We start from the raw sequence: 21,701 nt of genomic DNA, 5'->3' as shown, positions 1-21,701 counted from the left end.
GCTAATATAGTAATAAAGACGTACCTTACTTTTGTATAACATAATTATTTATATATTTTGTATGGGCTCTATCATTGATGATTCATATTTAATATGTATAATCATAAAATTAGAATTACCTGATTTGTCGTATATCCAATTTTTTACCTTGATGTATTTACGCTACCTGGTGGGGCGACCTCCAATACCGGGTGTTATCAGATTGTTCAGCTCCGACTGGTACACTAGCCCCTAGGCTCAAGGGAAATTCTTTTAGAAAAGGCTAGATGTAACTAATTAGTGTTTCAAGGTTGGAGGACATGGGATTGAGCATTGATTACTTCAAATTTGGCGTTCATGGGACATGTTTCATGATGTTTATGTAAAGTTAACATAATTGCCCAATAAGAACAAATCTAACGATTACACTGGTTGTGTCATTTCAAGTTAAAATTGTTAGATGTGAACAGATGTAATGGTTCAGAGGGGGCACGACGTTTCGCGTTCTCGTGGTAGGACCTCTATAAATAGTGGTTCCTTTCAAATGTTATCCTTTGTTTATTTTCTCCGATTCTGAATACCAAGTGATATTCTGATACCGAATTTTGGCTAGGTGTTTTTCACTCTGTTCAAAAGGTTAGTAATGTTGTTGGAGATCCCACATCGATTAAAGATGAGAATATTTCATTGTATATAAGTTGGTGCAAACTTCACCCTATGAGTCAGTTTTATGAGGTTGAGTTAGGCTTAAAGTTCACTTCGTAATAAATGTCTTCCTTTGAGTCTTCGTCCTCTTCTTCTACATCTTTTGGGGGAGTCTTGGTCATATCAGGTAATGAGTCTCGGTCGATGACTTTGTGTCAAGAATGACCACGTTAAAGTCAGACTCACCATAGCTTCGACCCAACTCCATCCTAATTCTTGGGCCACGTTACAAGCCTTTCGACTTATTTCAGATTTGTTTAGTCATTTCTTTTTTATTATAATTATCTAAAAGTATTTCATACTTTATATCGAACCAAATTATAATTTTAAAAATATATAAATAAATAAATAATTAAATATATTTTTCGTCTCTAAACAATAAAATTAATTTTTGTTTATGTCTAAATATTAAAGTTCCTGAATATTTATATTAAGAAAATTATTAGAATACGTAGTTATCAGAATTTTTCTAATGTAAAAAATGAATTTTCAGTGCTATATTATAATATTAAATACATTTTACACTCAAAATTTGTTTGTCACTAAAAAAAACTATTAACAATCTATTTTAATAATTTTTTATTACAAATATTTTAAAAAATTGAAATCTAAAATAGAAAGAAAACACCAATTTCATATAAAAGTGTAGAGAAATTAAAAATATATTTAATCCATAAATAAAATGATTTTGCGACAGTAAGAAACTAAAAAGTTAAATGAAGAAAATATGTATTGTAAAAAAATATCTTGTGCGGGTCCAGAGTACATAGGATTGCAAGGTTTAAGAGAGGTTTGAACCTCATCTTGTGATTTCTTTACTTCTGCTTCCGGCGTCGTTGGTGTCCTTGGTAACGACGAACAACGCAACACTCACTCTTTTCTTTTCATCGGTTCTACGCGCAATACCCAAAACAAACCCAATGATATTGGCATATTCATTCCCCACTCCACAGGTTCACGCTTATCACAACCCCAACAGAAGAACCCACCTTCAGATAAAACGGAAACCCAACCGAACACACCAATTTCTGTTAATACCAACTTCTTCGTCATCATCGTTCCTCTTCTCTTGTTCCTCCTTTCCCCTCACGTACTCCGATGCAACCCTGCAGTTTCGCCACCAGCACCTCCTCTCCACGGATGGCAATTTTGTGGTCGAAGACCTTGGTGCCGCCGTCGAGGAGGACGCCGGCCCTACGCCGCCCAGGATCTTCATCCAGGAGCCGCCGTGGCTGTTCCTGAAGGGGTTGCTAATGCAGGAGGAGGAGATGAGGCGGGAGGAGGACGAGGTGAGGCGGAAGGAGAAAGAGAGGGAAAAGTACAATTTGCTGCGGCGGAGGCAGATTGAGGCGGAGACGGAGGCGTGGGAGAGGATGGTGGAGGAGTACAGGGAATTGGAGAGGGAGATGCGACAGAAGATGTTGGCGCCCAATTTGCCGCACGTCAAGGCGCTCCTCTTGGGCTGGTTCGAGCCTTTCAGGAGTGTTGTGGAGGCTGAGCAGAAAGCCCACCGCGCGCGCCCCAGGAAGCAGCAGGATTCTATTGCACCCCATGTCGACGACTTGCCGTCAGAAAAGGTGGCGGTCATTGTGATGCATAAGATGATGGCCATGGTGATGGAGAATGAGGAAGGTTGCGTTCAGCTTGTTCATGCCGCAGTTCATATTGGCATGGCGGTAGAACAGGAGGTAATTCAGTGTTTTCTTTTGAAATTTCAAGAATGGGTTAGTTTTAGGCTGCACCTTTAGAAATATTAGTCATTTTGTAGGCGCAGTCCACTTGGAGTTAGACTTTACTTCGATGTGGCCAGCCACTCGTGTAAGACAGAGTTAGTTGATTGTATCATGACACTGTCGAGGACAATGCAGAAGAACAGAACTGATAAGCCTCTAACGCATAAGTGGTTTAGTAATGGATTGGATTTCGGAGTCAATTTGGATTAAGTTCTTAGCAAACACTTGTGAGAAAAAGAAATAAGATGAATCAAAGATTTTGCATAATTTTAACTTACACACTTCAATTTCTACCAAAAGAAGAACTTATGCTCTGAAGTATTTTAGAAATCTTTCTTAAGTAACTAAAACACCAATTCTTGGTTTAGAAAAGTCTTAACACAAGGGTTTACGATCGACCCAAACTGGACCTTGTTCCAAGTCTGTATAAAATCCCTCTGTATTTGTGGCTTGACTGTAACAAAATTGCTGCAGGTTTTGTATAGACGTTGTAATTAACTTATTGTATTTCAGGTTAGGATTCATAAGTTCATTGAAGGAAGAAAGAGTAGCCGGAGTAACAAGAGAGAGGCTGATGCTGATGACAGTTTGGATAATGATAAAAAAAAGCAAAGGAATCATTTGAACAGTTTGATTAAAAAAAGTAGACTGAAAGAAGTGCAGATGATATTGAAAAAAGAAGAATGTAGTCCTTGGAGCCGGGACACGCAGGCCAAGGTTTTTCTTTTAGTAGTACATGTGTTGTCTCTCTTTTGGTCATAAATCTGGAATTTAACAAGTTAACTCTATTATGCAGCTGGGAAGTCGATTAATAGAATTGTTAGTTGATACAGCATATGTACACTCTCCCGTTAACCAGTTTGCTGATACTCCACCTGATATCAGACCAGCTTTCAGGCACTGTTTTAAAGTCGCACCATGGCATCCAGGGTGAGGTTTCACTTTTTCCTTTCTGGGTGGGGGTGGTAGGCAGGCAGAACTTGATAATTAAGATCTAGGGCCTCGAACCCAACTAAGTGACACTATTTTTCTTTAGGAAGTTAAGATTGGCTATTTCTGTGATCAGAGAATTTTGACTGTTATATGTAATGTGTCTTTAGAAACTGAAAATACTTTACATTAAGTAAGAGATTACAAGATAACAATATAGTTGCAGCCTACCTAATGGCTTGAGAGTCTAATGTGTAACACTCCACAAGCTGGAGCATATAAATTAAATGGTTGATATGCTCCAAGCTTGTTACAAATAAACACAATTTGAGATCTCTAAGAGATTTAGTATATTTTCAGAAACTGAAAATACTTTACATTAAGTAAGAAAGAGATTACAAGATAACAATATAGTTGCAGCCTACCTAATGGCTCGAGAGTCTAATACTTACAAAGGTAAAGCAACACTCCACAAGCTGGAGCATATAAGTTAAATGGTTGATATGCTCCAAGCTTGTTACAAATAAACACAATTCAAGATCTCTAAGAGAATTAGTATATTTTTAGAAACTGAAAATACTTTACTTTAAGTAAGAAAGAGATTACAAGATAACAATATAGTTGCAGCCTACCTAATGGCTGAGAGTCTAATGCTTACAAAGGTAAAGCAACACTCCACAAGCTGGAGCATATAAGTTAAATGGTTGATATGCTCCAAGCTTGTTACAAATAAGCACAATTCAAGATCTCTAAGAGACTTGGTATATTTTCAGAACATTCTTAAAAAGATAGTTAATGACAACATTTTACAAGAGAACAATTAAGATACCACTACTTCCTATGGTGCATTAAACAAAACTATAACTCATATCTAGGGAACTGGGTAATATAAGCATTGCTGTTCTTACTCCTCAACTATTCATATTTAAGAAAAGGTAGATATTCTTTACACTCTGACCAACCATATATCTTGAAAGAGTAGGTAAGGGATTAATGGAAGTTCCTTTATCGCACTTGTTTATCAACTGCAATTTCAAATAATTGTTTTGTGCTTGTAGGCAAAAGTTTTCGAAGAAGTATGGTGTTATACAATGTGATCCCTTGGTCCTAGTTGGGCTTGAACAATGTGTAAGTTGAGACATTGTCTTCCTTTTCTTAAACAATATTATGTCATAGATGAAGTTATTTTGTTCATAGGATAACTACTTAAGTGATAGCTTCATGATTGTTAAGTAAATCCAGTGTTATCTCTTACATGTGTGATATTCTTGTAAGTTACAACTATTTTTTAACCTCATTCCCCTCTTCCCACAAGAACTAGCATTTGGATGCAGGTGAAGAAGGATGCTCAGTCCTTGGTTTTATCAATCTCTGTAAATTCTATCTAAAATCATAGTTTTTGTTGAAATAGTGAAATCTGGACTTCTTCATAAATGTTGTTCCTTTGTTCTGTTATTCTAATGTTTTTGCTATTAAGAATGGAATTAGGCATAAGTTAAACATCAGATACTAATTCATTTAAGTTAGTAAGCATGCACTACAAAAAAGCATGTAACATAAGGTTTTGACTTACTTTTAAGTGTCTGTTTCTGCAGGCCAAACATATGTTCATACCTTACATGCCTATGTTAGTACCTCCGAAAAAATGGAAAGGGTATGACAAATGAAGTGAATGTCTCTCTTGTATTGTATTTTGGAAATGCCCGAGTTTTCTTTGATTTTGTATCATTATAACATGATTTATTGTGTGGAGTTTGAACACTTTCAAGACCCAGGAGAAAGAAATGTAACTAAATGAACTTTTAGAAAACTAGAAAATGAACCTGAATTTGCAAAAAAACAAAATATGAGAATAGTGAAGGATGCAAGTAACTTTTAACTCTTAAAAAAATTATAATTCTTCATAGTTTAGCTGCTTATGCATTTATTTGTCTAACATTTCATGACACTCTTTGTAGATATGACAAGGGTGGACACTTTTTCTTACCATCTTATATTATGCGTACTCATGGATCTAGAAAGCAACAAGATGTAATGAAGAGTGTAAAGACAGCACAAATGCAAAACGTTTTTGAGGTAGTGTATGTAAATTCAAGTTCCTTTTTTGGGTTCCAATGAAAGTGCATGACAGAATTGTGTAAACATATGATCTGTTAAAAGATTTGATGCATTGCAGGCATTACCAAACGAGTGTTTATGAACAGTTTCAATTTTTGTAGTCTTCTATATTTTCAGATTCACTTAATTGTATCTATATATAACTGCTAAGGGTGTAATTTTTTTCATACCAAAAAGCATAATTGTTTTGTGCAGGCCTTAGATATTCTTGGAAACACCAAATGGCGAGTAAATAAAAGAGTGCTTGGAGTTGTAGAGTCAATTTGGGCTGGAGGAGGTAACATTGCAGGACTGGTTAATTGTTCAGATGTAAGCACAAATAAAAAATTATACTTAGTTACTTATGAAATTCTTCTATCTATCCAAATGAATATATTTTATCTTTGCAAAAATGGATAAACACTATTTAAAATATAAAAGGGGAACGGGGTAGATGTTGAAGTCTTCATAAAGTTTGATTGTATTCTCTATATTTTCCCCCATTTCCCTATTGCATTTGCTGGCTAGACTACAAAGATATGTAATAGGGGCTTTACAAACAAACAACTTGGTAGGAACCCAAGCTCGATGGGTCTTAATTAGTGACCCAATATGGAGAAGCACATTAGGTGTACACTTAAAGGCCCAAACACATAGGGCCTTTATCCTCATCTAAGAAGGAGAAGTTAATTTTAGGAGTGAGAAGATAGTGGAATATATTATATAAGGGAATAATGGGGACAAGGGTTTTATTTGAATAGTGATTGACTAATATATTGAATTGGGGTCCTAGCCCAATTCAATAGGTTTGGAAGATTTGTCCTTGCTCTTTGCTTCCTTGTCTTCTAATGTTCACACATCCTAGCCTTATTGAGCTTAATAGACCCAAATACAAAAAAAACTATTTGTAAAATTTTTCACTTGAAAGAAAACTCTAATTACAATAAAAGTAAACTCTATTCTACAATTTTTTATTATTTAAAGTTAATAAAGATTTTCCCCATCTATGCACTTATTACTAGTGTGTCACCTTCTATCGGACCACTCATAAATATCTATTCTCATGTTTGAGATGTGCAGTCCTTAGTGTTAGGGGTTGTGGTGGAAATCTCATATTGACTAAATATTATAGAATATAAGTGGATGCAAGACTCACCGTACAAATTGGTTTTGTAAGGTTGTGTTAGACTTAATGTCCACTTTCTAAGACTAGCTAATTAGGTACATAGGGAAACAAAATAAATATAAAATCTAACTTAATTACAAACTTACTTTCAGTGAATCAAATAGAGATTTAATCCTTTCTTGACACCTTGTCACCAAAGTGGATTGTTGGCCCTTCCATACATAGTTGGGCAAAGCTTACTTGTATTTTCGGGCTCGTCTCCTACTATTCTTGCAACTAGAGAGGTAAGGCTCAATTGTAAGACTGTTTTAGAGTGGCACATATCCTTTTGGAAACCATAGCCAGTAGAAGAGGTGAGGCTACAATATCAATATTCCTGCCTTGAGGACAAGGCAGATTCCAGAGGCAGTGGTAAAATGATGGGAATCTGAGTCCTATGGGTTTCAATTAGTGATCCAATTGGAGAATCCTCTTAAGGTGTACACTCGAAGGCCCAAACATCTATTGCCTTAATTCTCCCTTTAGTTAAGAAGTGGAACAGAAGGGATAAGTTGAGAAGATAGTGGAATCTATTATATAGGGAAATAATGGAATATTGGGGACATATATTTTTATTTGAAATATAATAGTATCTTTGGCTTGGGTATATATATATATATATATATATATATATATATATATATATATCCGTGTCATCATGTCCTATTTTTTGAAGATTATACTTGTAGTAATGTCTGTGTCAGTATCCGTGTTACATAGTTGCAAATTGTTTATTCAACCTTGTCATCAATTCTCAACTTTAACTATATTCTTGTTTGACTTGTAGGTTCCTTTACCAGATAAGCCACCTGTAGAGGATTTAAACCTAATTCAGGAGTGGAAATGTGCTGTGAGGAAGGCGAAAAAAATTAATACGGAAAGGCATTCTCTAAGATGTGACACTGAACTTAAGCTTTCTGTAAGATCTTCCCTCATTGTAGAATAACTTTCATGTGATACATTCAATTCTATCCCCTGTTTCACTAGACCAGTGATAATTAAAACCAAATAAATTCTTAAAACAGGTGGCAAGAAAAATGAAGGACGAGGAAGGCTTTTATTATCCACACAATCTTGACTTCCGTGGCAGAGCATATCCTATGCATCCTCACTTGAATCATTTAGGTTCTGATCTGTGTCGAGGACTACTTGAATTTGCAGAAGGGAAGCCACTGGGAAAGTCAGGACTAAGGTGGTTGAAGATACATGTAGCAAATTTGTATGCTGGTGGTATTGAGAAGCTGTCTTATGATGGCCGGTTAGGATTTATAGAGAATCATATTAATGATATAATTGATTCTGCTGATAACCCTATTAATGGAAATCGTTGGTGGTTAACTGCTGAGGATCCTTTCCAGTGCCTTACTGCTTGTATTAATCTATCAGAGGCATTAAAAAGCTCTTCACCAAATTCTTTTATCTCACATATTCCAGTTCATCAGGTAAATGCTTCATTGTAAGCTTTTAAAAACAATGTAAAAAGGAAACTGTGATAGCTGTTGCCTTTCGGGTGTTCTTTTCATATTAATCAAATCAACTCCAAGTGTAGACCCTCAAGATGAAATTAAATTTTCGTTAAAGTTTTACTATCTGAAAGCTAGCATGCAGTCAAAGAGAAAGCCAAAAACAAGAAAATAGAAAATAGAAATTCGTACCAAAACTCTATTAGTGAACACATTGTGGGCTTTTTTGTGTTGCAAAACTCTATGGTATGAGATCACTTTTCTATTTATAATTTTTGCTGTATGAATAAAAATATTTGTCAGTAATGCTGCTCTATTAAATTTTTAGGATGGTTCGTGTAATGGCTTACAACACTATGCAGCGCTGGGAAGAAATGAAGTAGGTTTACTTGTCTTATTTTTGTTTTGTGTTGCAATCACTCTTATTATAATCTATTTTTTCTAAATTTCTATACTTTGTTGATTTGTTTATGATTTTTCTGTTGTATAATGTTTTTATATAGCTTTCTTCAACATTTGTATTTTGATTATTTTTCAACATTTTTTTCTTTTACTATGTAAAATCTTATTTTTTGTTGTATCAAAACAAAATTAATCTTTAGATCGCTTTTTTACTGAACATAACCTTAAAAATTGATTTTATAATTGTTGAAATTTGGGTGTAAATATTGCACATGTATTGTATAACAAATATAGATTGATTTGTTTGTATGAAATCCCAATAGGAGTTTATTTGGTAAATTTGCTCCTGGTTTAGAGTCTTTATTTCTGGAGATTTATTTCCTTTATTTCAAGAGATTTATTTCCTTTATTAGGATTTCGTTTTTCTTTTAAATACCCATGTATTGTATCATTTAAGATAATTAAAGTAAATCTATAATTATTGCTTACTACCTACACAAATTTTCACTTGGTATAAGAGCTCTAGGTTTTTGCTAGAGCCTTGGTCTCTATTTTTAACACCTACAACCTTCATTGCCATTTATCTTTAAGAGGGTGTAGCCTTAACTTAATTGCTGCAACTTCATTGTAACACCCTTTATTGTTGTTTTCTCTTTGTAAAATTATCTATTAGACTGTCGATTGCTAATTTGCATCTCCATGATGTTTGATCCAAAATAAACAAAAAGAAGATTTTAATTTTTCACAGAAGACTAGTGAACTCCAAGGTATTATATAGTTTACACGAGAAACCCTTTGAATCTTACTCTGATGCTTTCTCAGGTAATGTTTCTTGTATGAGTGTCTCTTATAGGGCTAACACTTGGATTGTGGATTTCGGAGCTACGGATCCTATGAAATACTGGTCTCTACTCTTTCATTCTTATACCCCATCTCCAAGCAATACGAAAATTAGTATTGCCAATGACTCTTTAGCTACAGTTGCATGATATGGAGATATCCATTTACCCTCCAAATCTATTCTTACAAATGTTCTGCATGCTCCAAAACTCTTGACAAGTCTTATCTCCATCAATAAACAAACATATGACCTCAATTGCTTTGAAATGTTTTGGCATCTTTGTGTTTTTCAAGAGCAGGATTTGGGGAGGAGGATGGACTTTTCTAAGGGAAGAAATGGGCTCTACTACCTAGAACCATCTCAAGAATCCAAAGCTAACCAGCCCATTTCTCTTTTCAGTGTATCAAATAAAGACACTCTTTGGTTGTACCACTGTTGCTTAGGACATCCATCTTTTTCTGTTTTGAAAATTATCTTTCCCCATTTATTTGAAATCTAGATACCTCAAAATTGCATTGTGAGGCTTGTGAATTAGCTAAACACACTTGCGTGTTTTTTCCCATTAGTAATAATAGAAGTTCACAACTTTTCCAATTAATCCATAGTATATGGGGATCATCTAGTATACCTAGTATTTCTGGGCCCGTTGGTTTTTTAACCTTTATGGATGATTGTACTAGAGTTAATTGACTCTATTTTCTTAAAGAAAAATCTGACATGAGCATTGCTATTCCCAATTTTCATTTAATGATTCAAAATCAATTTGGGGTCAACATAAAAGGACTTAGGTTTCACAATGCTATGGACTATTTCAACCAAACTATGTCTACTTTTCTTCATGTGTCTATACTCCCGAAAATAATTGAGTGCCAGAGAGGAAAAATAGGCACTTGCTTAACACCACCTGAACACTTCTCTTTCAAGGGAAAGTTCCAAAACACTATTGGAGAGAAACTGCCCTAACTGCTGCATATATGATAAATAGACTTCCCTCACACAGTCTAGAGAACAAAAGTCCACTTGATACCCTAAACAATTTCCCCCCTCACTTCAATATCTCAAATGGCCTCATTCCTAGAAAATTTGGATGCACAACTTTTGTACATATCCACAACCAAAATAGAGACAAACTCGATTCTTGGGATGTTAGATGTGTCTTTCTTGGTCTTATATATATACATACATTAATTGGATAAATTTGGAAACAAACTGCCTATTCTAGGAAATAAATCCCTGAGATTGTGGGATTGATATTCTAGTAATAAAAACAAGATACAAGACCAATATACAGAATTAAAAAACAGTAGGAATCAAATTTTAAACTTCCTAAAATATCTCGACACCAGTCATATTGCTAATTGATTTACCATTTTTTAAATGATTGGCTTTGAATTTATATGCATCAGCATAGTTTTAGCCAAATGTTGTGATTGATTTTTCTTTTCCCTCTGTTCAGGTCTAATTAAAATTGACCTTGTTCTATTTTCCTGACCTGGGTCATTGATCTGTAATTCTTGAAAATGTTCTTGATTGCAATGATTGATAATTACGTGTGTATGACAAGGTGTTTGTCTCATTCTAAAATTGCTACCATGATCATAGTCAGTGCAGAGTTCATTAATCTTCCCCACATACATATATGTTTCCTTCCATTACTTGGGTGGTGACAAATTATTTGATTTTATTTTCTAATCTCGGATTTACCACTCTCTTTACTGGAATAAATGTACTTTCTCAGCTGGAGGCTGCGGCAGTCAACTTAGTTGCAAAGGAGAAACCTGCTGATGTTTACACAGAGATTGCTGTTAGGTATATTAAACTTATTTTAGCCACATTTCCCTTTTTTTCTGATAGTACAATATATTGTCCTCCGAGCATTTCTCGTTACTTCTCTACTCCCTCACCTTATAAAAATGTTTACATATTTTTGTTTTTTTCATTGAGAAGTTGCATTTTTTTGAAATCTTACTTCATGACCAACTGTGCTTTAGAGTAAATTATCCAACCTCAGAAATTTTGTGGTCCGTCATCCCATGTGTGTCCAATTAATTCTTGTCATAATTGATTTAGACAATTAATATTTTAGTCACATAATTACGATATGAGTAGGGTTCATGATATAATGAGACGAGACAGCAACAAGGACCCAGATACTTTTCCAAATGCTTTGTTAGCAAAGGTGTTGATTGATCAGGTCAGTCTTTATTTAAATTTTCAAAGTTGTGCTAATTGCTAAATGATAAATACTGTAGCCCATTCATTTTGGTCTTTTTTCTGTTCCTATGCTAAACTTTTGGAAGTATTCAGATTGATAGGAAACTGGTCAAGCAGACAGTAATGACTTCTGTTTATGGTGTTACTTTTATTGGGGCAAGAGAGCAAATTAAAAGAAGATTAGAGGAGAAAGGTCTCATTAATGATGATAGACTTTTATATGCTGCAGCTTGCTATGCAGCTAAGGTGGGTATCAGCTACATTATATTCTAGAATTTTAACTTATCGAGATTGCAATAGCTTCCTTGATGTGTCATTATTAATCCATGATCATTGTTGTTAAACTATAGGAAAGAGAGAGATATTGAGTTCAAACAATATGAATGCTTTATTTCTATTGAGAAAAAGGAAGTCGATGCAATAAAAAAGGAGATTTGATACCCTTTAATAATAAAGATATGCTATGAAAATAAATTAAAGTGTTCCTAATAACATATAATCTACATATTCTTGATTTTATAGGATTGTGCCATGCCAATTATCCAAACGCCAATTCAAACCAGTCGTCCACGCACCCTCTGCCGTGACTTTGCTCCCACTCTCCGTTGGCTATATTTTTATTTTTCTTTCCAAATTTCAAGAAAGAAAATTTCTTCCAAGACCACACAAACTCCATAACAGATTCTCTTATATTTGCAAACCATATTGTTAGTATTGAGAAGATGTATTGGTCTAACTATTCCATTTCGACTTCTGAAATCTGGTTATGGTTAAGTGGGTGTGGCTACAAATCTCATTTCATTACAATTGCTGAATCCGTTGATGCCCAACTATGTAGAGTTCTTAAATCCGTATTCACACCTCACTCAAACCTATTTTTCATCCCCATGAGATGTGTCCATCAGTTTGGAGTGAGGCTTGTGCCCTTTATATCAATGACATAATTTCTGTATAGTGTTTGCCAAGATCTCTTAACACTTCTTGTTCCTCAACAATATGAAGGTGCTATGTCTACTTATCTTTGGTGGCGTTTTGCTACCTTATATGATTTTAATGAGTTCCTTCCACCATCTCTAGATGTGAAGAAGGAACTTGAGAACCATAATATGTTGTTTATGACCTTTGGCTTGTATGCCTTGCCACAGTGGTAATTCATCTTCTTGTCTCTCTCAATCTCCTTCCTTTGGTCCTTGGGTCATTGACTTTGTTGCAACTGCTCATGTATCTGGTAATTATTCTCTTTCCTATAGTTTAACAATTTCATTCTTAGGTCATTTCCTCCTGGAATGGTCAATACTTGATAGAATAAAACAGTGAAGTTTGCTTTCACTAAAATTTCAGCATTTATGCAAAAGAAAAGAAAGAAAGAAAAATCTTTGTACACATTTTCTTGATGTATTTAAACACCCTTTGTCATTCTGATTTATGTTAGGAAGTTTGATCAAAATTCTCAAACTTATTTTCAATAGGTGACATTGGCTGCCCTTGGAGAAGTTTTTGAGGCTGCACGTGGCATCATGAGTTGGCTCGGAGATTGTGCAAAGGTTAGCTCTCTTTTCACAGTATGTTGGATTCCAAATGATGCTGTTAGTTCTACCGGATACTTTTTGCACTTTGCTTGTGGGCGGTCTCTTCTCTTGTAAATGGTGGCTTTGAAACATTCTACAGGTTAGGGTTGTCCAGAAATAACTATTCTGAATTAAAAAATTTAATAACTGAACTAAATTAACTTCAAAATAACTAAACTGTCTTCCAAAATCAGTTTTAGTACTGATTTGTTATATAAAAAATGCACCGAACCTAAAATATTTTCTATAGAAAAACAACTTATGTTGTTGGCTTCATAAAATTTTTACTGATTTTTATAACGCACAAATTGTTGGAGGCGACATCTAGAATAGGAAAGTTAATATGTTCATGAAAAGTTTTTTCTACTTGTGTCTTCATTTACATTATTGGAGTCACAATACAGGTTTTTTTAAACTCTCAATTTTTCTACTTATTTCTCCAGGCTCAACGTATGAGCACTTCTACAATGGACAATGGAATATTAATAACCACCATATGTGTACATGGTATTTTGCACGATTATTGTGAAAAATAACGAATACTAAGAAAACATTTGTACAATATTAATCTATGTTTAAACTTTTTTTCAAAATCAGTTTGTTGTAGTCCAAATAGTTCAGTCCAAAGCTGTTAAATAGAAGAAAAATTAGTTCAATTTAGTCTCTATGGTCCATTTTTCAGTTCTATTCAATTTGGATAAATTATTTTTAACAATTTAATTCAATTTTTAAGAATTCGATTCAGTTTAGTTATTTTTGAACAACTTTACTACAGGTGATTGCTTGTGAAAACCAGGCTGTTTGCTGGACGACTCCTCTTGGTCTTCCTGTTGTACAACCATACTGTAAAACTGAACGTTATCAGGTGAGCCTTCTGCATATCAATATTTTTTCATCGTTTTGGTATTTGTTGAATTGAAGAGAAAACAAGAGACATGGGTTATAAAAAGAAGAGACAATTGAATCCATATTTTCTAAAAATGAAGTAACTACTTTATCTAATATATTAATATGTCAAAAACTAACTAAATTTAAGATTGCATTTGACTCAAACTTAATTTCTAATTTCTTCAAGTTACAAAATCATCTTAAAACTTCCATGCTTATATAATGACCTCACCAGAAGAAATGACAGTCATGTAGCCACTGGCAGAAAAACTATAATCTTGAATTAGTTCAACTTAACAAAAAAATAATTTCCACCTTTTGATGTGATAGAGCACTACAATATGGATCAAATCAAACACTTTTCCTTCTGTGCTAAATGCAGACTTAGAAATAGGCACATCTAATAACTCTCACGCTATGTTTGAAAGGATTGAAAATCTAGATGAATTAATTTTCCGCCAATCTAGAATATACAAATTTGCACTTGTATCAAGTTCTTCCTCTAAATACTTTTGAAGCTCAAATTTGTTTGAACAGTTTAGCCTTGTTGTTTGCAAAAAATTATTCCAACCATATGATCATTCTTATAACTAGGTATGTCTACATGTGCTTGTTGTGTGTCATTTAGTTTCCCCTTTATGACTTTTATATTCACCAAACAACAATTTTAAAGAAATATCCAAGTTTTACTTTAACACACCTTTTTTTATGTCTTTTTTGGATCAAAAGTTGATCAATTGTCCTATTCATTTATCTTATTTTATATCTTGGATCTATGACAACAACAATTACCTACAATTCAACTAGTTAGAATCACCAAATTATTTCTCATTATTTTCCATTTTTTTCATTCATCTTGAATGTAGTATTGTTGAACTTAAGCAAAAAGCTGATTCCATTCGGAATTCCTACCACATCTATCATGTACATATTACTAGTAAGATAAGAGGTACCACAAATGCGAAAGTAGCATCATGAAAAATGCTCAAGAAAGGTAGAATAGAGTCAACATACTATGACTCTTCATAAGAGGGCACACCACTCCCTTTTCCTAACTCATTGACATATTTGGTTTCATGACACCCAAGCTCATCAATGCCTTTTTTATGCTTGAATGCATCATCCAACATCCAATAGGTTGAATTCAATCTTGTTTTAACATCCAAGCAAATATGATTCTTATATTCAATGTTTGTATGTTCAACATACTCTTTGAATTTCAAAATTCTAGGAGACACTTTGAGATCTTACATCGACTAGAGATATGCCCAAATTAAACTATATAAATGTTGTGCAAACCTCGTCTTACAAGCTGATTTTGTAGGATTGAGTTAGGCTTATTCTCTGCTTTCTAAGATGTAAGGGATCTCACAATGATTAGAGATATGACCAAATTATAGTATATAAGTGACTATAAATTTCATCTTGCGAGTCAGTTTGTGAGGTTTAGTTAGACTCAAAATCTATCAAAAGGTATCAGAGGCTATCCTAACGAGGTTTGTTAGACTTATCATGCCACTTGCTCCTCCTCTATTCCTACCCTCAAATTGTCCAGTCTTTTGTGTGATGGAATGTATTGAAGATCCCACATCAGTTACAGATATGACCAAATTATAGTATATAAGTGGGTGCAGGGTACAAACATCACCTTACAAGTTGGTTTATGAGGTTGAGTTAGACTTAAAGTTCAATTTATAAGACAATCTAACATATTTCACTGTAACATGGATTCTTAAAACATAGTTATCAATCTCTACTCAATTAAATTCAAAATATTTGCACAACAACACATATGAATATGACCCTCTCAAACCCAAGGTATGCAAAGACAATAGTCTTTTCTTCGAGTGTTAATCACTTATGTCATTTGATGTAGCATTGTATACTGTCAAGCTCAAAACACGACTCAACCCCCATTCATCCAAGCACGACTCAAGAAATTTAGCCATGACCTTGCCTGTATGGCTTATAACTTTAGTGAAAATTATAAATTTGTCTGTGCAACTTCCATCCAATCATTATTGTTCAAATGAGGTATCAAATACTTATAACTTTGATTTTGAGGTGAAATCCATGTATCAGTAGTGACACAAAACTCTTTTGCAATATTGAGAAATAAACATCTTCCGGTATACCTTATTCACATTTCATATTGTCACAATGTTATGTGATAATGTATGCCACGATTGAACCTTAAATCTTGGTTGTAAAGCATTTGAATACCTCCTAAAAGTAGGATGCTCTACAAATCGAAAGGAAAGATCATCTCTTAGAAACATTTTTACTAGTTTTTCATGACAAAATTCTTGGTTGAATTGGCCATAAAAAGGAAAGTTAATATTTTCATCAATCGTTGAAGATGCACCTGCCCTTTTGCCCTCTTTTTTCTTCTTTATTGGAATTTTTTGGACATCTCAACACATGATTAGGCATTGGAGTTGTGACTTTCTCATATTGAATAAACATATCACAATACTTGCATTGAGCCCTATTATCAGACATAGGTTCTAGTTGAATAACGACTCCATGCTTCTGATCAATTTTTCCACCCCTCATGGCAAAGGGATCTCACATTTGTAGAGTGAGTGCTAGCTGGGGGAATAGAAGCCACATACTAAATTAGGTTTGAGACTGGAAAGTTATCTTCATGCATTTGATGACATTGAATCAATGATATGGTAGTGTGACAGATGGTTGGCATGAAATGAAAAGTTTAAATATCTAAAAGTAAAAAAATGTAATAAATCAATCTGAATTTTTCTTCTTACTTCTTTAATCATCGTAATAGAAAACAAAAATATAAAAGTAAAAATAAAAATAAAAAGAAAACAAAAATTAGAAATAATACTTTTCCTATTAAAACTCCACCGCCTATGACTAAAGAATTATGTTTCTCTACTTAGATATTAAGTATTTTTACTCATTAAAATTAGAACCATAAATATAGCTTTGGGTAAAGAGTCACTTCAATACAACTAGTATGACATTTTGATTTTAGTACAATAAGAAAAAAAGAACAATTTTAGCATAAAAAACTTTAATTCTGTTGGTTTTGTTTGCACTCTGATAATGATTAAGGAAATTGAGCAAGTGTTTGGTCTTTAGTAATTGACTCGTGTGTTTGTTAAAGGGGAAATTAACATTAATATGCAATTAACCTTGAAGAAAGCCTTTTACCCTTTGCTTTTTGGTTTGTAAATTTAAAATCCTTTGTGATTCCTTCAAGGTTAGTTGCATATTAATGTTAATTTTTTCTTTAATAAACACACGTGACAATTACTAAAGATCAAACATGTGCTTAATTGTCGGATCATTAACGAAGTTCAAACAAAACTAACAAAATTAAAGTTTTTGTATTAATACTTCTATCTTTTTTCTTATTGTACTAAAAACGGAATATGTCAATACTTCTCATACTGAACAGAGTATTTGCCATGCAACTCTTCTTCAGATGAATGTGCATCACAATTGAAGGTTTTTGGAAAGTGGACTTTAAGTTTAACTCAATCTCTCAAAACCGACTTATAAGGTAATGTTAATATCCACTTATAAATTATAATTTGGTTACATATCTAATCGTTGAGAACTAGACATTTGGAGCGTGGGAATAAAGGGGGCTCAATAGCGAGTAGAACGATAAACTTAACATTTGTACTATAACTGTATATAGATCCTAGAATAGGCTCACGGCCTGATTCATGAGATGTTTTCACTAGCAAACCGTTCAGTTGTGAAATTAATCTCAAATTATAGCACAAATATTGAGAAATTCTAGCTTTCTGTAAAATGGAGTTCTCGTATGACATTGATAATAAATAAATAAAAATTATAGAAAATAACAATCCACATTCATGTTCCAATGATAATATATTTCAATCAATCTATATGGATTTTAAACTTTTTGGCTGATCTCCATATGTTTTACTAATGAATCTCACCATGTACTGCAGATAAGAACATCTCTTCAGCTTTTGGCTTTGCAGAGGGAGGGGAGTGCTGTAAGTATAAACAATCTTGATATTCCACTTTTATTTTCTTTCTGAACTATTTTGGTCATTAAAACTATATTCCAGGTATCTGTCAAGAAGCAGAGAAGTGCATTTCCTCCTAACTTTGTACATTCATTGGATAGTTCGCACATGATGATGACTGCTCTAGCCTGCAATGATGTTGGATTATGTTTTGCAGGTTAGAAAATCACATTTTACCAATTAAAATGATAAATATATGTGAAGTCTCCCTTTGGAGTAATAAATTAATAGTAGTCTGTACTTTGTTATACTTTTTAAGGGTATTATAATTGTATGTTTTTTCTTTGGTGTTTGTTTAATTGCATTACGAAGTACGGATGGAGTATAAACCAATTACTTTTACAATTGTGAAGAAAGCGCAGTTTGGTTGACGCTTGCATTTAGAGGAGTTTCTTTCTCATGAAATCTGTAGAGAGAAATGGTATATATTCATGTGATAGAATCCCCCTTTAGCGTGTTAGCTAAGCTGAGGAACATATATACATATATCACGCATAGCATAGGGATTGGCCCTATCCCATATACAAAATATATCTTTAATATATCTAACAAAATCCATTTTTTTTCTAGTGAAGTTCATCCTAAAATTGATATATGTATAATAAGTGATTATTTTTTTGGAAAATTGCTTATTTTCTCTCTTTTTTGTGAGATAGAAAATTCAATCTTTAAGTCCAATGGAAGTCTGTTTAAACCAGCTTCACTATAATTACTTCTGACAGAGAGAAATAAGGAACAAATGAAACAAGTGTCTCCATAAGCCAAAATTAACTTACGCACAAACTAATTTGTAGAAACTCTCATATATATGGCTTCTTAAAAAATAAATAAAAAAAATTGTGATTCTCAACAGTCTCATTAAATGTGTTCTGATATACACAGAAGTTCTTGAGTTATCGTTGTTGAATCAACTTGCATTTGAAATGCTCAAGACATCAACTCTCTAAAATACCAGAAACATAGAGAATATTTTAGGTTTATCTATTTTTATGAATAAAATACCAGTTTAGCTTTCAGGTTCTATAAGGGGCTGGAGCCAGTGTCTGCAGAAGAAAAATGTCTTTTTTTCTTATATGTAGTGCTTAATTATTGTTTGCAGGGGTTCATGATTCATTTTGGACACACCCGTGCGATGTTGAGAAAATGAATCAAATTCTGAGAGAAAAGTTTGTGGAGCTTTATAACATGCCTATACTTGAAAATGTAAGTTCTTTCTCTGGCTCAAGAATTATATGCTTATTTACTTGCACTTGGAGTAAAACTAATATTTTTTTTATCTCACTTATCAAGTATATGCTAAGTTCATATAGACCTTAATTGTGGGTGAAATTAATGTTTTTCTAAATTTAAAATATAATTTGTAAAAATGAAAATAAAACTGCAAAAGAACAGAAATTTGGTATGAGGTTAGTTTTTCTGAAACATGCAAATAGACAGACAACATAACATATGCACACGTTCATCAAGAAGGACCATTTAAATGCATATAATTGGTCGTAGTGGTATTTGCTTGAGGACACGAGCACTAGATAGAACTGGAAGGTTTCTACTGCCTGAAAATTTAAAGTAAATTTTTATTAGGGTAGAAATGATGTCAAGTCTTGGGCAACTGTAAGGTTGCTGTTTAGGGAAAAGGTCATGAATTTGAAACGTGGAAATAGACTGCCCTTATGGTTGCAAGCCTACCTGCATCTACCCTCTCCAAACCCGTCTTGGTGCGGATCTTGTTCCCTTCATCTCTTACATAATTGTTGAATTGACTGTATTTGTTTATTCACTTTGTTTTGTACAAAATACTCTCCCTGTGAATCATTAGGAACACATAAAGCTGAGCTGATCCCACTAAAAACAAATGTTGGTTGAGAGAAATGCTATGTTTCTTATGAAAGTACTGTTGGCCAATACTAAACTGGATAACATCTAAGTTGAAAGTAAACTCATGCTAAAATATATGATCTGTGTAATTCAAAACTTTTTCCATTTTATACCACCAGACTGGAGAAAACAAAACTCGTAGGCTATTTTCGTTAAGCTTTTCATGACGAATCCTTGATTTGTTGGCAGTTGCTCGAGGGTTTCCAGACTACATATCCAGGATTGGCTTTCCCATCATTGCCAAAGAGAGGCGAGTTTGACTTAGAGAAGGTTCTTGATTCTCCGTACTTCTTCAACTGAACAATTCTGCAGTCAACAATTATAAGTTGCAGTTAAAGTATTCTTACATCCAATGCAAAATATGGACGAACTTATGGGGTGCAATTCATCCTTTCTGGAAATGAGAATAATGATCCAACATTTCTTGTGGAGAAAGCCAGGAAGGAAAGAAAATAGGTTCTGATATTTTGAAAAAGTTTCTTGTTCTAGAATGCTCATAACTGGTGTCAGAGATCTATTTAACATAAGGCGACATAAGAGATAAGCTTTTATCTCCCCCCTCAAATTTATAATTAAGGTTTTGGGGAAGGAACTCACCATGGAATTTTAATGTTGGTGATGTTCAACACCTGAATTGAGTTGCTGCTGTGCAATAGACGTGGCTACTTCTAAATGCGTGCAGCAGAATCTTCTGTACAGTGCGGAACTTAGGGCTAGGGCTAACCTTGACAATGCATTTTGTTTGCTTGTAAAATATATGTTGATGTATTATAGTAGATCAGAGGAATTCTGGTTACGGTTACAATCATGCTGTTATTCTTTATTTCTAATAAAATTATTTATTTACACGAAATTCCTTTTTGAAGGTTATTATTATATTGAGAAGGTTTGTCCTTGTTATCTCTGTTTTATAGTTTGCATACAGATATCTCCCCTCGTGTTAATAGGAGACTGTTAACATCTGAACATAACATAATATGAGGACCATTTAAAAGCACGAGTGATCACATAAATTTAGCCTTGTATTGTATCATTGCTCAGAGCTTCATGATGGGGTAATGGGGTAAAAGGCTTGAGGAGTCTAGTTTTTTATAAGTTGTAGGGTTCTAGCTTTAACTTTAAGGCAATTACTTCGTCACTGCATATGAAAAGATGAAAATGCTCTTAAATAAAATGAGGTACAGATAAAAATATATTCTGGATCTTATTTTTTAGAATATGTTTTTGGATTTTTCTTTTCAGAAATTTTTTGTATTGTGAAATTATTTTTTAAGAATGAGATTTTGATTTTTGAATTTTATTCTGAATTTTTATTTCAGAAGAGAATGATCTCTTCTTGTATATGAAATGTATTATTTTCAATTCTAGATTTTCATTTATGGAAGGAAAGGCATTTTCATAAATTTAAGAGTATGTAGAGTGCCGGTTCAAAAAGTTGGGTGTAGGGAAAATTTGCCTAACTTTAAGCATAAGTGTTTCCTTCATTAAAAAAACAAACAAAAATAGTCTAATCATAATAAACTTTTATTTCAATATAAAATATTTTTAAATCATATTTTTAAATATGATTTGATTATTTTTATAGTTTTTTTTTTAAATTTAGCCATTTTGATAAAATTTTAAAAATTATCCCAATTTAATAAATAAAAAACTCCATAAATCTATTTGGTCTTGTAAAAAAATTTAATATATAAAACATTACTTGTTTTCCTTTTTAAGTATTTTATGTTTTTGATTTTCAACTTTGATCATATATCTTCAATTGTCCTTTTTTGTACACTTTAATTCAAACAAGACAAACTGAGTGAAT

At 33.4% G+C, this 21,701-nt stretch overlaps 1 protein-coding gene across 5 annotated transcripts; it reads left to right on the top strand.

Moving 5' to 3' along the window:
• The first annotated feature begins 1,428 nt into the window (after window positions 1-1,428).
• LOC137820493 (DNA-directed RNA polymerase 3B, chloroplastic) lies at window positions 1,429-20,744 on the top strand. 5 transcript variants are annotated; one of them, XR_011082639.2, is made up of 20 exons: window positions 1,477-2,372; window positions 2,931-3,134; window positions 3,214-3,347; window positions 4,406-4,475; window positions 4,943-5,001; window positions 5,306-5,423; window positions 5,661-5,774; window positions 7,397-7,528; window positions 7,635-8,051; window positions 8,401-8,451; window positions 11,054-11,124; window positions 11,425-11,509; window positions 11,623-11,775; window positions 12,999-13,073; window positions 13,873-13,962; window positions 17,437-17,514; window positions 17,936-17,983; window positions 18,059-18,173; window positions 19,116-19,219; window positions 20,081-20,744. XR_011082639.2 is itself a non-coding variant. In XM_068624613.1 (19 exons), exons 1-19 carry the CDS (start codon window positions 1,605-1,607, stop codon window positions 20,189-20,191), a joined length of 2,919 nt encoding a protein of 972 aa, XP_068480714.1. In that variant the 5' UTR covers window positions 1,429-1,604; the 3' UTR covers window positions 20,192-20,744. The 5 variants fall into 5 exon arrangements, 2 of the variants coding, with proteins under 2 accessions (XP_068480714.1, XP_090151407.1); XR_016515560.1 differs by having other exon boundaries at window positions 17,410-17,514; XM_068624613.1 differs by lacking the exon at window positions 17,437-17,514 and having other exon boundaries at window positions 1,429-2,372.
• The last annotated feature ends 957 nt before the right edge of the window (window positions 20,745-21,701 follow it).

Source organism: Phaseolus vulgaris, chromosome 9 (genome assembly GCF_051622355.1).
Source record: "Phaseolus vulgaris cultivar YP4 chromosome 9, ASM5162235v1, whole genome shotgun sequence".
Lineage (NCBI taxonomy): Eukaryota > Viridiplantae > Streptophyta > Magnoliopsida > Fabales > Fabaceae > Phaseolus > Phaseolus vulgaris.
This window is presented reverse-complemented; position numbering and strand designations above follow the sequence as displayed.

Bases quoted from the DNA above. Each gene is read 5' to 3' on its own strand.
- LOC137820493 (XM_068624613.1), top strand. From the start codon at position 1,605: ATGATATTGGCATATTCATTCCCCACTCCACAGGTTCACGCTTATCAC. The intron at 3,135-3,213 runs GTTTTTCTTTTA...TCTATTATGCAG, and splicing joins GCCGGGACACGCAGGCCAAG to CTGGGAAGTCGATTAATAGA. The intron at 13,963-17,935 runs GTGAGCCTTCTG...CATGTACTGCAG, and splicing joins GTAAAACTGAACGTTATCAG to ATAAGAACATCTCTTCAGCT.